The sequence below is a fragment of the Vulpes lagopus genome, chromosome 6 (genome assembly GCF_018345385.1).
Source record: "Vulpes lagopus strain Blue_001 chromosome 6, ASM1834538v1, whole genome shotgun sequence".
In the NCBI taxonomy this organism is placed as follows: domain Eukaryota; kingdom Metazoa; phylum Chordata; class Mammalia; order Carnivora; family Canidae; genus Vulpes; species Vulpes lagopus.
This window is the reverse complement of record NC_054829.1, coordinates 2,341,791-2,356,115: the sequence shown is the minus strand read 5'-3', so window position 1 is coordinate 2,356,115 and position 14,325 is coordinate 2,341,791. Positions and strand designations below refer to the sequence as shown.

At 49.0% G+C, this 14,325-nt stretch overlaps 1 protein-coding gene across 1 annotated transcript; it reads right to left on the bottom strand.

Moving 5' to 3' along the window:
• Positions 1 to 12,653: 12,653 nt before the first annotated feature.
• On the bottom strand, positions 12,654 to 13,974 carry LOC121492436 (ras-related protein Rap-2a-like). The gene has a single exon (XM_041757680.1). It carries the CDS (start codon positions 13,900 to 13,902, stop codon positions 13,300 to 13,302), a length of 603 nt encoding a protein of 200 aa, XP_041613614.1. The 5' UTR covers positions 13,903 to 13,974; the 3' UTR covers positions 12,654 to 13,299.
• Positions 13,975 to 14,325: the final 351 nt, after the last annotated feature.

The following is a 14,325-nucleotide window of genomic DNA, read 5'->3' as shown; positions in this document are numbered from 1 at the left end:
CCCTGGGAAGGACGGGGGCTGGGACCCACCCATCCACAGCTGCCCTGTGTTCCAGATCCAGGCCTCTCTAAATAGCAGACTGAGATCCAGGAAAAGGCATGCTCTCTCCAAATAAGCCATTCCTCTTGGCCTGGCCTGTGGGATGCGCCTCCCCAGCAGTCCTGTGTTCTCTCTGGAATGGGGTTGGGCCTAAATTGCTGGCTAAGAGGGACTTTACAAGGTGCCAGTATGACAGGTGTTTGGGAGGCCAGGCTCAGTGGTCCCCTTCCAGAAGCCCTTGACCTCCTAAGCTGAGGTTCTAGGAGGGCCTGGGAGGCTGGTCTGGGAGGCCCAGGTCAGGGCCTCAGGCGTTCACTCCCTACAGGATGGATCTCGGAAGAGAACCATTGGGCACCCGGTTCCTTCCCTCATTCAGATGCTTTCAGGCAGCCCAGGGGCCTCTCTGTTCCTTGTGAAATGAATATCTGCCCCCATTTCACCTAAAACCACCCAGTGTCCCCCACACTGCTCACCCAGGCCCCGCCCCGGGCCCCAACTCCCCAACAGGTTTGTCGGTTACAGGTTTGTCAATTTCTGTCACAATTTGATGGTGGGGTTTGTCCCTTAGCACCTGGACTTGGGCCCCACGGGAGCTGGTAAGTCCTGTGGTGGAGGCAACAGGACAGCTTTGTTCAGCGGGCCCCAGTGAGGATGAAGCCCCCCACCTCCCCGCAGACTCCCTGCTGGGCTCCTGTCAGGGCAGCCTGCTCCTGGTGGACCCTGGCTGGGGGCGTGGGGGTGCTGGGGCTGGAAGGACTCAGAGAGGAAACTGCAGAGAAAGGAAGCAACCGAGGTTTGGCCCCTCCCAAGGTCAAGGGAAGGAGCAAGCTGGAACAGGTCACGTGGCTGCCAGTCAGAAGTTCAGGCCCGGTGGGGTTAAATTTTAAATTTTGTTTTCTTTAAAAATAAAAAAGGAAAAGAAGGAAAGAACAAATTCTGGAGGTGGGTAGGCAGCTGCTCCGGGCAGCCTCAGGGGTGGCTAACCACCGTCCGGTCCCTGCTCCCGGCGTCCCAGGTTGGGATGGGGCTGTGTTCTGCCCACCGCATGCCCTCCCAGCAGGTCCAGAAGTGGGAAAGGGGTGGAGGCTGTGCCCTTTGCCTCTGCTGACAGGCAGGGTCACGAAGTGGGGAGGACTTTCTGAGCAGGCTCCAGTGTCTGCTTCCAGCTGCATATATGCTGGGAGGCCTGGATGGCAGTGGGCAGTGACGTTAGGGGCAGAAGCAGCTCTGTTTGGGGGCCGGAGCCGCTCTGGCTGTTCTGTAACCCCCTGACTCCAGTGGCAGATGCAGGCTCTGACACTTCCCCACCCCCAAACTCCCCCCAGAGCCCGCTCCTCCAACTTTTCCAGAAGTTTCGTAAACACCTATGTGTAATAAGTCAACCCCTGCTTAGATTACCCATAGTGGTTCTGTTGCCTGCATCCTGTCTGCCCCAGGATTTGCTGTCAGAAGTGATGTGGCCTTAATACCACACACGAGGCGTGGGCAGCATCAATGTCCTCCGGCTAAAGACCACAGGAACATACCTGCTGTTGAACAATTGAGGGGGGCACACACCATGGGGAGCCAGAGGGTGTCTCAGTGAGAAGGTACTAGAAAGCACTTGAATTTGGGCTTGTAGGAGGTGATTTTAGTGAAAGTTCCAGAAAGTAGGGTTTCTCTCTGGAATGGATGCCAGCAGGAAGTGGGGACGCTACATGACTGAATATCACAATACATCTTATCTAGAAGGAGGGATGTACAGTTGACCCTTGAACAACACGGGTTTGAACTGCGCAGGTCCACTTATACACGGATATTTTCAATAGATACAGTCCAGCGCTGTGAACATATTTTCTCTTCTTTATGATTTTCTTAATAACACCTTTCCTCTGGCTTCCTTTATCGTAAGGATACAGTGTGTGCTACAGGCTACATACCAAATACGCGTTGTTTCTGTCATCAGTAAGCCTTCCGGTCAGCAGTGGGCTATTAGCAGTTAGGTTGTTGGTTTGGGGTCCAAAGTTATACGTGGATTTTCAGCCTCGTGGTGGGGTGTTTAGCACCCCTCTACCTTGCTTGGTACCAGGGTCAGCTGTAGCTGGTGAAAAAGCCGTCATCGCTCATAGAAACCATGAGAGGGGGTGTGTTTGGTCATTTCTATGGTTTTGAAGTGATTCATATTTCTGTCTGTATCCGAACATGATTACAGAGTGCTCGTTTGTCTTATCTACCCGTCGCAGGGTGGCCTTGTCTCACTGCTGTTGGTGTTCTCTGAGTTGGTTTATGTTCAACAGGAGAATGCCATGATCTCACTGTGAGGCCCAGGCCGGCTCCCACATGTCAGGGGCGGTTTTTCTCTCCCACAACGGCAAGGAGGCCTATCTGCAGGCTGGAAAGCTGAGGAACCCTGAGCTACTGTGGCAAGACATTTGGTAAAACTCTTTTCACTGCCATGGATCTAAAGGGGCTGCTAAAATGCACTGAGGGGCTGTGTCTCTCACCTACTCCTGCTGCACTGTCTCCTTACCCACAATCCAAACCTATGACCTCATAGGGGGTCTTTATGACTAGTGGATCGAGAAGGAAAAACCTTGATCCTGGTCTATAGATGGTACAGAAGTGGGTGGCTCAAGCATCTAAGTGGTGGCCAGAAAGGACAGAGATGAAGGAAAATCCTGTGTTCATTACTTCAAGCTCTGAGTTTGGCTGTTGTCCACTTCGCCTGGCCTGAAAGATAACAAGAAATATGGCTCGAGATGGATTCACGGAGAGTTGCTAGTGGCTTGGCTTGATCATCAGAGACAAAAAAAACCCCATTGCAAGTTTGGCAATGAGGTGATCTGGGGATGACATATGAGAATGGACCTCTCTGGGTAGACATAGACTGTGAAGATACTTTGTCACATATGAATACTTGTTGAAAGGCATCTGCTACAGAGGAGGCTCTCGGGAACCAGATGGATGGGACAGTCCATTCCGCACATAGCAGCCAGCCAGCCTCTTGAGCCGGCCATCCAAGTGCTTGTTCAACGGGCCCATGTACAAAGTGGCCAAGGAGGCAGGGCTGTGGGCTATGCCTGGGCTCAGTGTCATGGATTTTGCTTCACCAGGTCTGACCTGGACATCATCACAATCGAGAATCTAACCCACCAAGAGCAGAGACTAATGTTGAGCCCCTGGTATGGTGCCATCTCCTGGGGGAACACCTTGTCACTTGGTGGAAGATGGATTATATTAGGTTTCTTCCATCAGGGAAGGAGCAGCAATCTGTCCTCACTGAGTAGACATTTACTCTGGATATGAATTTGCCTTTCCCTGTCTGTAATGCTTCTGCCAGCACTACTGTCCACAGATTTACAGTATGCCTTGTGGACCTTTATGGTATCCCACATAACATTCTTTTATAAAGAGATTAATTGGGATCCCTGGGTGGCGCAGCGGTTTGGCGCCTGCCTTTGGCCCAGGGCACGATCCTGGAGACCCGGGATCGAATCCCACATCAGGCTCCCGGTGCATGGAGCCTGCTTCTCCCTCTGCCTGTGTCTCTGCCTCTCTCTCTCTCTGTGTGTGTGTGACTATAATAAAAAAATAAATAAATAAATAAATAAATAAATAAATAATATAAAGAGATTAATTTAAAAAAGAGATTAATTTTACAGCAAAAGAAGTGAAGCAGTAAGCTATGCAAATGGAATTCAATGCTCTTTTATGTACTTATCCAGAAGAGCACAATAGAAAGCTTGATGATCTACTGAAGATTCATGTGAGCACTAATGGGAGACAATACTCTGAGAAGATGGAGCTGCATCTTACAGGTTGTGACATGATCTAAAGTATAGTCATAATACAGTTACTTGTATAAATGGTGCTGTTTTTTCCAAAGCCAGAATACAGGAGTTTGGGAGCCAAGGGATGGTAGAGGAGCAGGCTCCTCTCACTATTTTTCCCAGTACTAAGTGGGTTCTTGGAGGCGTCTCTTGGTATTTCCATTCCAATTATAAAAGGTTATCAGAAAACAATATCCACCAAAAACTACCAGAAACCTGCTGAGGATTCAGATCCTTTGTATGTGCTTGGGTCATACTACTAGATGAAAAACCCAACCAGCCAAGGACCTGGCTAAGGGGATAAAAAACATGGAATGGGTAATGGAAGAAGAAAATTAGAAAAAATCATACTTGAAAGTTGCTAAGAGAGTAAATCTTAAATGTTCCCCATCACAACAACAGCAAAAAGTGGTAATTATGTGAGGTGAAGGATATGTTGACTAACCTTATTGTGACAATCACTTTATAATATATACATGTATCACACGACCACATGGTATACCTTAAAGTTATCCAGTGTTACGTGGCAATTATATCTCAATAAAGGTGGGGGAAATATCACCTGTACTCTCAAGAAAACAGTAGCAAATAGAATTATTTTTTTAATTTTATTTTTATTTTATTTATTTATTTTTTTAGCAAATAGAATTAAACAATACTTTAAAGGGCTTATATGTTATGACCAAGTGAGATTTATTCCTGGAAGCAAGAGGGGTTCATCATACAGAAATCGATCAGTGTAATACATCATGCCAACAGAATGAAGAGGAAAAAAACCTGCATGATCACCTCACTTGATGCAAAAATAACTACTTGACAAATTCAATATCATTTCATGATAAAAACACTCAACAAACTAAGAATAGAAGGAAACTAAATATAATAGAAGTGACATATGAAGAGCCCACAGTGAACATCATACTCAATGATGAAAGACAGAGATTTTCCTGAGAGGAAGAAGGTAAGAATACAAGCTTTCACCACTTCTATTCATGATAGTCCTGGAAGCCCTAGACAGAACAATTAGGCAAGAAAAAAAAAATCCTAATCGGAAAAGAAGAAATAAAATTATCTTTATCCTCAGGTGACATAATCTTAAATGCAGAAAGCCCGAAGATTTCATTAAAAAACCTTGTTAGGGGGGATCCCTGGGTGGCTCAGTGGTTTCGCACCTGCCTTTGGCCCAGGGCATGATCCTGGAGTCCCGGGATCGAGTCCCATGTCGGGCTCCCTGCATGGAACCTGCTTCTCCCTCTGCCTGTGTCTCTGCCTCTCTCTCTGTGTGTCTCTTGTGAACAAATAAATACAATCTTTTAAAAAAAATCTTGTTAGTAGCAATAAATTCAGAACACTGCAGGATAAAAAAATCAATGAAAAAAATAAATTACATTTCTATACACTAATAATGAACAATCCAAAAAGGAAATTAGGAAAACAATCCCATTTCCAATAGCATCAAAAAGAAAAAAATACTGGGAATAAACTTAACAAAGGAGGTGAAAGACTTGTGCAATGAAGAGTAAAACCATTGCTGAAAGAAAGAAGACAAAATAAATGGAAGTACATTCAATGTTCATGGATGGGAAGATTTAAAATTGTAAAGATGTCAATACTACCCAAAGCTATCTGCAAAACTCAAAGCAATTCCCATCAAAATCTCAATGGCATTTTTTGCAGAAATAGAAAAACCCATCCTAAAATATGTATGGAATCTCAAGGGATCCCAAATATCCAAAGCAATCTTTAAAAAGGATGACCAAAGCTGGAAGACACACTTCCTGATTTCAAACACATGTGTTAGTGGCATAAAGACAAGCATAGTCCATGGAATAGAATATAACAAAACATATGTTTTCATAGGTCAAAACCTTTACAACTGTGGATTTGGTAATAATTTGGATATGATGCCATAGGCACAGGCAACAAAAGAAAGAATGGATAATGGACTTCATCACAATGTTAAGATTTTGTATGCATATCAAAAGACATGGTTAAATTTTTTTGAATATCATTATTTATATATAGAGTGTATATGTATCATAAGGCAACCTACTGAGTGGGAAATATTTGCAAATCATAGATCTGCTAAGAGATTAATATCCTGAATATATAGAGAACTCCTAAAACTTAACAACAACAAAAAAAGTATCTGATTTAAAAATGAACAATGAGCTTGAATAGACATTTCTCCAAAGAAGAGATATAAGTTGCTAATGAACATGTGAAAAGATGCTCAACATCATTCATCATCATGGAAAACAAAAATCACAATGGGATGTCGTCTCACACCTACTAGAATGGCTATTATGAGAAAACAAACAGAAAGTTAGCAAGTGGTGGTGAGGATGTGGAAAAATCAGAATACTTGTACACTGCTAGTGTTGATGGAAATGTGCCGCTGTGGAAAACTGTATGGTGATTCTTTAAAAATTAAAAATAGAATTAGCATATGATTCAGCTAATCCACTACGAGGTATATATCCAAGGTAGGGTCCTGAAGAGATACTTGCACACCCGTGTCCAAAGCAGCATTATTCACAGTAGTCAGAAAGTGGAACCAACCCAAGTGTTCATGGAGACGTGAATGGATAAGCCTAATGTGGTTTATTCATGCAGTGGGATATATTCAGCCTTAAAAAGAAGGAAAATTTTGACATATGCTACAATGTGCATGAAACGTGAGGGCATTATGCTGAGTGAAATAAGCCAGTCGCAAAAAGACCAACACTGTGCGATTCCACTTATGTGAGGTTCCTAGGGTAGTCAGATTCAGGGAGACAGAAGCGGGAGTGGTGGGTGCCAAGGTCGAGGGAGGCTCCTGTTTAATGCATATAGGGGTTCAGTTTTATAAATGAAAAAGTTCTGGGGATAGGTTGTACAATAATGTAAATATACCGAATATTACTGAACTATACACTGAAAATGGTTAAGATGATAAACTTTGTGTTATGTGGACTTTATCACAATTTAAAAATCAACTATGGACTCATGATTGTAACAGCCATGGATATTTTCTTGCTTGCCTCTTTTGTGGCATGAGTAAGCTAGACTGCAAGCAGACCAGAGGAAATAAAGACGTGATGCACTTACTCCACCAATGCCATGCTGGACTGTAGCCCAGACTCTCCCTCAACCAGCTGCTGGGAGGGCTGCTGGTTGACAAGACTTCAGCTGTCAGCCCCTTTAGGGACCACCTCAGCCGTAGAAAGCAGCCTTGCTCAATACAACGCCCTTCCCTGGGAACTTCCCATATGTGATGAGTGATCTGAGGGAGGAGTTTTGACCCAACACAGAGCAGGCGAAGAGCCATTCTAGTCTTAGCCATCCTCATGAGGTTGGTTGAGGCCATCCTTAGGGCTACACTGCAACTCAGCTTCTCCTCCTTCCTTTCTGCTGCCCTCTCCTTCCTTCCATCAGTCTTGCTCCCAGAGGCATTTCTTCATGAGCATCCTGAACACTACACTCCTCTTTGGGTCTATTTCTGAGACTCCATCAAGGTCTCTTTCTTTGAATTGTGGAGTGAGTCAGAGGTGGAGGTAGAGAAAGGGCAGAAATAAACAATATTAAGAAAAAGCAGAGAATGTAACCAGAGATGCTACAGTTATCAAAAATCTTATTTAAGAGGTTGTCATAGGGCAGCCCGGCTGGCTTAGTGGTTTAGCCGTCGCCTTCGGCCCAGGGCCTGATCCTGGAGACTCAGGATCGAGTCCCATGTTGGATGGAGCCTGCTTCTCCCTGTGCCTGTGTCTCTGCCTCTGTGTGTGTGTGTGTGTCTCATGAATAAATAAATAAAATCTTAAAAAAAAAAAAAAGAAAATTAAAAACTAGGGCACCTGGGTGACTCAGTGGTTGAGCATCTCCCTTTGACTCAGGTCATGATCCCAAAGTCCTGAGATCAAGGTTCACACTGGGCTCCCCACAGGGAGCCTGCTTCTCCCTCTGCCTATGTCTCTGCTTCTCTCTGTGTGTCTCTCATGAATGAATAAGTAAAATCTTTTTTAAAATTCTTCTTAAAAAAAAATTAAAAACCTATAACTATTAAAGACATTAAATTTTTTTTCAAAATGATACCTTTACAAGCAGTATCTACCAAATGTGGAAAGAGCAGATAATTCCAATATTACACAGAATCTCTCAGAGAATATAAAGAACATTCCACCTCCACTAGACTTGTGTGTGTGTGTGTGTGTGTGTGTGTGTGTTAGCCTAATATTGATACCAGATGCAAAAAAGGGCTGTATAAGAAAAAGTGTATAGGGAAGTCTCATTGACGAGCACATAGGCAAAAATATGGAATAAAATCTTAGCAAAGCCAACTCATCAAATGTATAAATATTTATATATATATCAAATAACAGCCAATTGGAATTTATCTCAGGAATGCAAGTTTAGTTTATTATAAAATGGAGGAATATAATCTTTCATGTTTAATCATCTTAAAGTTCACAATCTTGCCATCTAAATCAAGTCCAGGTGAGGATAAGGCTCCTCTAGTGCAGATCCTCAAATAGAATTTCTCTGAGTCTGCAGATCCAGGTTAGCTACCTCTGATGCCACACGTGCTGCCATGCACATTGGTAGAACTGGCACGGGGTAACTGCTCTAGACACTCCTGGCCAGAAAGGGCGGCAATGGGAAACATAAAGGAGTCACTGGTCCATAGCAATTCTGAAACCTGGCCAAGAAATTCTTTGATTAGGTCGTAAGTCCTGGAACGGATCCTCCATTGCTTTGGGCTATCTCCTGACCTCTTTATTCTGCCCTCTGAGCCATCCCTTTAAAAAAAAAAAAAAAGGTTGATTTATTTATTTTAGAGAAAGAGCATGAGCAGGAGAGGCAGAAGGGGAGGGAGAGAGAGAGAGTCTTAAGCAGACTTCGCACTGAGTGCAGAGCCCAATGCTGGGCTCAATCCCAGGACCTTGAGATCAAGAGTTGGATGCTTAACTGACTGTGCCACCCAGTGCCACCCCCTTTTTATTAAATGAAAACACATGTTTGCAACCAAGCAGTTTTCTCAACCTACTTCCTTCCAGTAAAATTGTGTGGGGTGGGGAATGGAGGTATCCAAAGTCTTTCTTCATTTTGAATGATTCTGTCCTCTTCTTAGCCCAAGTAGGTAGTGTTTTTGCTGATTTAATTTTTTTCAAAAACTTTGCAGATCTCCTGTGATTTGGGGTTAACTAAGAGAAAAGATACTCCCATGAATCTGGTTGAGAGTTGGGTTCACTCCGTTAGTGAAAGGGTACAACTGGGCAGCCCTGATGGCGCAGCAGTTTAGTGCCGCCTGCAGCCCAGGGCATGATCCTGGAGACCCTGGATCGGGTCCCGCATCGGGCTCTCTGCATGGAGCCTGCTTCTCCCTCTGCCTGTGTCTCTGCCTCTCTCTCTCTCTCTGTCTCTCTCTCTGTCTCTCTGTCTCTATGAATAAATTTTAAAAAAAAATAGAAAGGGCACAACCATGAAGGTCTTTGAGATGAGTCCCACTCCAGCTGGGGCTCCTGGGAGGGCTGAGGGGTGACGTAGGGCCTCCTGGAGGCCCCGTCTCTGGGGAAGATGATTTGTGGGGTGCACCTTCATCTATGTAATGGGGTCATCATGTTACCGAATAGCGCTCTGAGTATCACCTTTGCTCTCTCTGAGGCTTCGATAAAAAACTTTACAGTCACAGCCTTGGATTCATTTCCAATTCCAATCCAATTCTGCTGGCTTTGACAGCCCCTGGGAAGTCATTTCTTAATTTTAGCATCTTTTGCCACTTGGAGAAACTGAATTTTCAAAACTACCAAGCACCGGTTCATTTTTCTTTCCCAGCTCCCTCAATCTGCCTGTCTTCTCCCACCGCGCTGCAGGCCGCAGGAAGAGGCCGGCAGCGCCTTCTGCACTTTGCCTGCAAACCTCCTGGTGGGCTCACAGGTGTCAGCGGGCACACTGCTTGCTCCCCCTGCAACTGCAGGCGACAAGGTGACCACACTTCTGCCCCCTGTTCCTCACTTCCTGTGCACTCTCCCTGGTGGTGTCCTCAAAGCCCCGATGTCCACTAATGGCCTGTCCAGGATGCTTCAGTGCTCACCTAACACTCCCCCGAAGCCCACCCGGCTCTGCCCACAGTCCGATCTAAAGCCACTCTGGCATTTTTCGTATTTGCCTGTCAGTGCCCCACCCCAGGCACCAGGACGCTGTAGTAGTATCTTGTTGCATAACAAATTACCTTAAAACTTATTGGTGTAAAACAATAAATGTTCTCCGTCTCCTAGTGTCTGTAGGTCAGGCAACTCGGGGGCTCAGTTGGGGCCTCTGCTCAGGTACCCTCACGGGCTTTGGTGAGGGTGGGTAGGGGCTGCCCCCATCTCAAGGCTCATCAGGGAAAGGATCCCCCTTCCACCCTGGAGTACGTCTTCCACCTTGGCAGTACGTCTCAGGTCCCCGCCAGCTGCTGGGTGGGACCCAGCTGGCCTTTCACAGAACAAGGGCTCTGAGAGAGGCTGATCAGGACAGGGGGCTTAGGGATTAACCTCAGAAGTGACATCCAGGCTGTTGTCCTGTTATATTCCATAGAAGAGAATCACTAGGTCCTGTCCACCCTCCAGGGGAGGGGGCCCCCAGGGCAGGAGTGCCAGGAGGGGTGTCATGGATGCATCTCAGAGGCTGTCCACCACACAGATTGAGTAAAACCTCCAAGAACCGAGAAGAAAAGGATAGATCACCCAATTTTAAAAGCTGACAAAAGGACCAGGCATCTCACTGAAGAGGAAATCAAACGCCATGAAACCCTCCGAAAGAATTCTCAACATCACCAGCAGTCTGAAAAATACAAATGGAAACCACAACACCTTGGCAAGAAAAGAATCTGCGCATACTCTGAGCTGCGGAGCATTTGGAGCATCAGAAGCATGTGGGTTTGTGATGGTTACAACCACTTTGGAAACCAGCTCACATTCCCTGGCGATGCTGAGCGCGCACAGAGCCCAGCGCCCAGCCACGAACGGCTTGAGCCCGTAATGCCACCCGTAATGCCATCTGCAAGCTCACGAGGTAGCCCACCATGCGCTGGGTCCCCCTGGGCACAGTACTTCCAGGCACCGCAGCACCCTGACCCAACGAACAGAGACATTTGCTTCTTGTAAATCCACTTTAGTTATCTAGGCCGCTCTTGACTCAGAGGAACTACAGGCAACTGGTGTGTAACATACCTAAGTTAGAAGATCTGTAGGAAGAGGAAGAAAATTTAGTGTGTAGGTCTTGAATTTTACGTATGTGTGTGTGCGTGTGTGTGCATGCATACACACCCAGAGAACTGCTTCAAGTATATCCGTGAGGTCACGGGAGCTGATCACGTGAGCCTGACCATTTGTCACGTTGACAGGTCAGCCAGGAACACCCTGGCTCTGAACCAAATCATAGATCCGAGTGGAAAGACTTGAGCTGGCCCGAAGAATCTAAAGGAAGCAATGTCTACTTGTGATTTTTTTCCTGGACTGAACTTATTATCGAAAGGCACAGGAATCCAGGGACACAAGACATCCCAGGAGGCCTCAGTGTGGGTAGGTGGAGCGTCAGAAAGGCAGGCCAGGCAGGGCCAGGGGAGTCCCTCAACTTGCAGTCCTCGGGGCCCAGCTTCATGGTTGAGAATGGGATGCTGCTCACGCCCTGCGTGCTTTCTCTGCACAGCCCAAAGCCTCGTCCAGGAACAGTCTTGGGTTTTTGCCTGTTCCAGCAGACAAAGGCAGCTGAGGCCAGGAAGGTCCTCCCTACCCCCAACCGCCGGCAGGCCCCCCTCCCCTCCTCCATGTGTTGGAAATGTCCCCTTAGAGATGGTCCTGGAAGGGGCTGTGAGGAAACACTGCTGGGAGGAGTGACCGCAGAACACAGAGGGTCAGAGGAGGGAGGGAGTGAGATGGACTTCAAGGCTCCAAAGGTAAGTTCCCAACACCCCCTCCCCGCAAAGTCCCAGGGAGAGAGGAAAAGAGAAAAGACAGGTGACCCCCAGCCTAGCCCTCTCCCCTGGCGAACTGGCCCAGGTCAGGCACTGTCAGGTTCTAAAATACACATATACTTTTTATGTTAAAATAAAATCCACCTTCTGTTCACATATCATATACAGTATAGACTCCCAGAGCCACATAACCGTCACTTTACGTATAATTTTCCTGTAACAAAATGAACTTTTCCCGATCATGGGCATAGTTTAGAGTGTTCTTATTTATTATTTATTTAAAAACAAATTTTTAAGATTTTATTTATTCATGAGAAACACAGAGAGAGAGAGAGGCAGAGACACAGGCAGAGGGAGAAGCAGGCTCCATGCAGGGAGCGGGATGTGGGACTCGATCTCGGGTCTCCAGGATCAGGCCCTGGGCTAAAGGCAGGCGCTAAACCGCTGAGCCACCCGGGCTGCCCTCTTGTTTATTTATTTAAATTATTTCCTTGCTCATTTCTTGCAGAAGGTATTTAAGCGGCAAGGCTACGTTCCTAAATTTGAAAGATTTGTTGTAGCGGGTGAGACAGAATCGTTTACTGGTGAAAATAGGCCCGCGCAACTCCTATCGGAGACATTTCTTAAAATCATGAAACAATGGTGATCTGACGTTTCTGGCCTCGTTATGTGAAAACTGTGCCAAGAGCTTCTCCCACGGTTGGCTTCTACTTCGGTCCCCATGTCCCTGCGAACCACGCAGGTATCAGCAAAATATCCTACTCTGGGAACCAGAAATACACACCAGAGGCGGCCCTTTCCCCTCGGGTCAAGCCTGCAAACCCTCGGAGCTGCAGCCCTACGCAGCAGAAAGACGAGCATGCCAAACCATCACCTTTTCAAATCACTTTATTTTCACTCAATTTACAGATGCACGGTCGCCTGGATGTCAGTTAGAGAGGGGAGGCCGGGCTGGGCGACCTCTGCGGGAGCGGTCGGGGCCTCCCTCCCAGGGTATACAATATCCCTTTCAAACCAACGCTGCGTGTGTCATAACTATATTTAGAAGTACGCAGAGGGGAAAATATGACTGCTCACTTCGAGGCTGCAAAGCACAGGGAAACACACCAAAACCTCATGGAATCCGAAGCTCAGAGTCTTTAGTTGGGGGTCCTCAACCCCCTTCAGAGGCCGGAGGGCAGCTGCATGAAAGCTTTCCTTATCACGCGGGGGCGCAGGGGGTCCCGGGGCAGGTCCCATTTGGAGGAAAGGGTGGTGCGGTCTCCACGCAGGAATTAGATCTCGCCTGGGGGCGTCCTACAGCGCCGTACTGGGGGGGGGGGGAGCCGAGTGGCCGGGTTTTCGCCAAACACTTAAGAGGCTCTGCAAACAGTCGGAAGCGCGGGCCGGAGCTGCGCCGCGGAAGCAGCCACGCGTGTGCGGCCGCAGCACCTTCTTCACCAAGCGGGGCAGGCAGGCGGAGCGTCAGGAACCAGAAGCGCGCGGACGCGCCCACGAGGAGCCAGGAGCCGCGGCGCCTCAGCCGATGAACCTTTCCGACGGCCACGTATCCTGGGCGTTGGCGGGCGCGGCCGGGGCCTCCTCCTCGGGCGGGGCCAGCGCCTCCATCTCGCGCACCACCTGCGTGAACACCTGGTCCACCATCAGTTTGCTCTTGGCCGTGACCTCCAGGAACGGGCACCGCCACTCGCGGGCCAGCGCGCGGCCCCGCGCCGTCAGCACCTGGCGCTCGGCGTCCAGGTCGGCCTTGGTGCCCACCAGCACGAGCGGCACGGCCTTGGGGCCCCGCAGGCGGCCCATGCGCTCCCGCAGCGGCCGCACCGCCTCGAACGAGGCCTCGCTGCACACGCTGTAGAGCACCACGAAGCCGTCGCTGTTCTTGATGTACAGGTCCTTGAGCGTGACCAGGTGCTCGGCGCCCACCGTGTCCACGATCTCCAGCAGCGCGGGCGCCGCGTTCACCTCGATCACCTTGCTGAACAGCTCCTCCACCGACGGCTCGCACTGCTCGGGGAAGCTGCCGCACGCGAACTGCGTGGCCAGCGCCGTCTTGCCCACGGCCACGCTCCCGAGCAGCACCACCCGGTAGCCCTTGGCGGGTCGCGGCCCCGGGCCGGCCATGGCCGAGACGCGGCTGGCGGGGCGCGCGGCCGGAGGACGCCGAGGAATGGCGCGCGGAGGCGGGGGCCGGGGGAGGGGCGCGGGGAAGGGGCGGGGGGAGGGGAGGGGCGCGCGGGGCGGGCGGCGGGGGGGCGGGGGTGGGCCCGGGGGTGGGCCCCGCGCGCCCTCCGCCCCGCTCCCCGCCCGGGCGTGCTGGCGCCGCCCCCCGCAGCCGCCCCCCGCCCCACGGGCGACCCGCCGGGGCCCCTCCGACAGCCCCTGCCCTCCGCGCCCCCCCTTCTCTCCGCGAGACCAGAAGGTAACCTGATCCCTTCCACGTCTGCCCGGGAACTGCAGGGATTTCTCCACCATCCCACAGGCGGCCTCGCGGCCGGAAGCCAGGCTGGCCTCGGTTTGGGTCAGGCCCGGCGCAGGCGGGGGCCC

Excerpts from the sequence above, each read along its gene's own strand:
- LOC121492436 (XM_041757680.1), bottom strand. The coding sequence starts at position 13,902 with ATGGCCGGCCCGGGGCCGCGACCCGCCAAGGGCTACCGGGTGGTGCTG.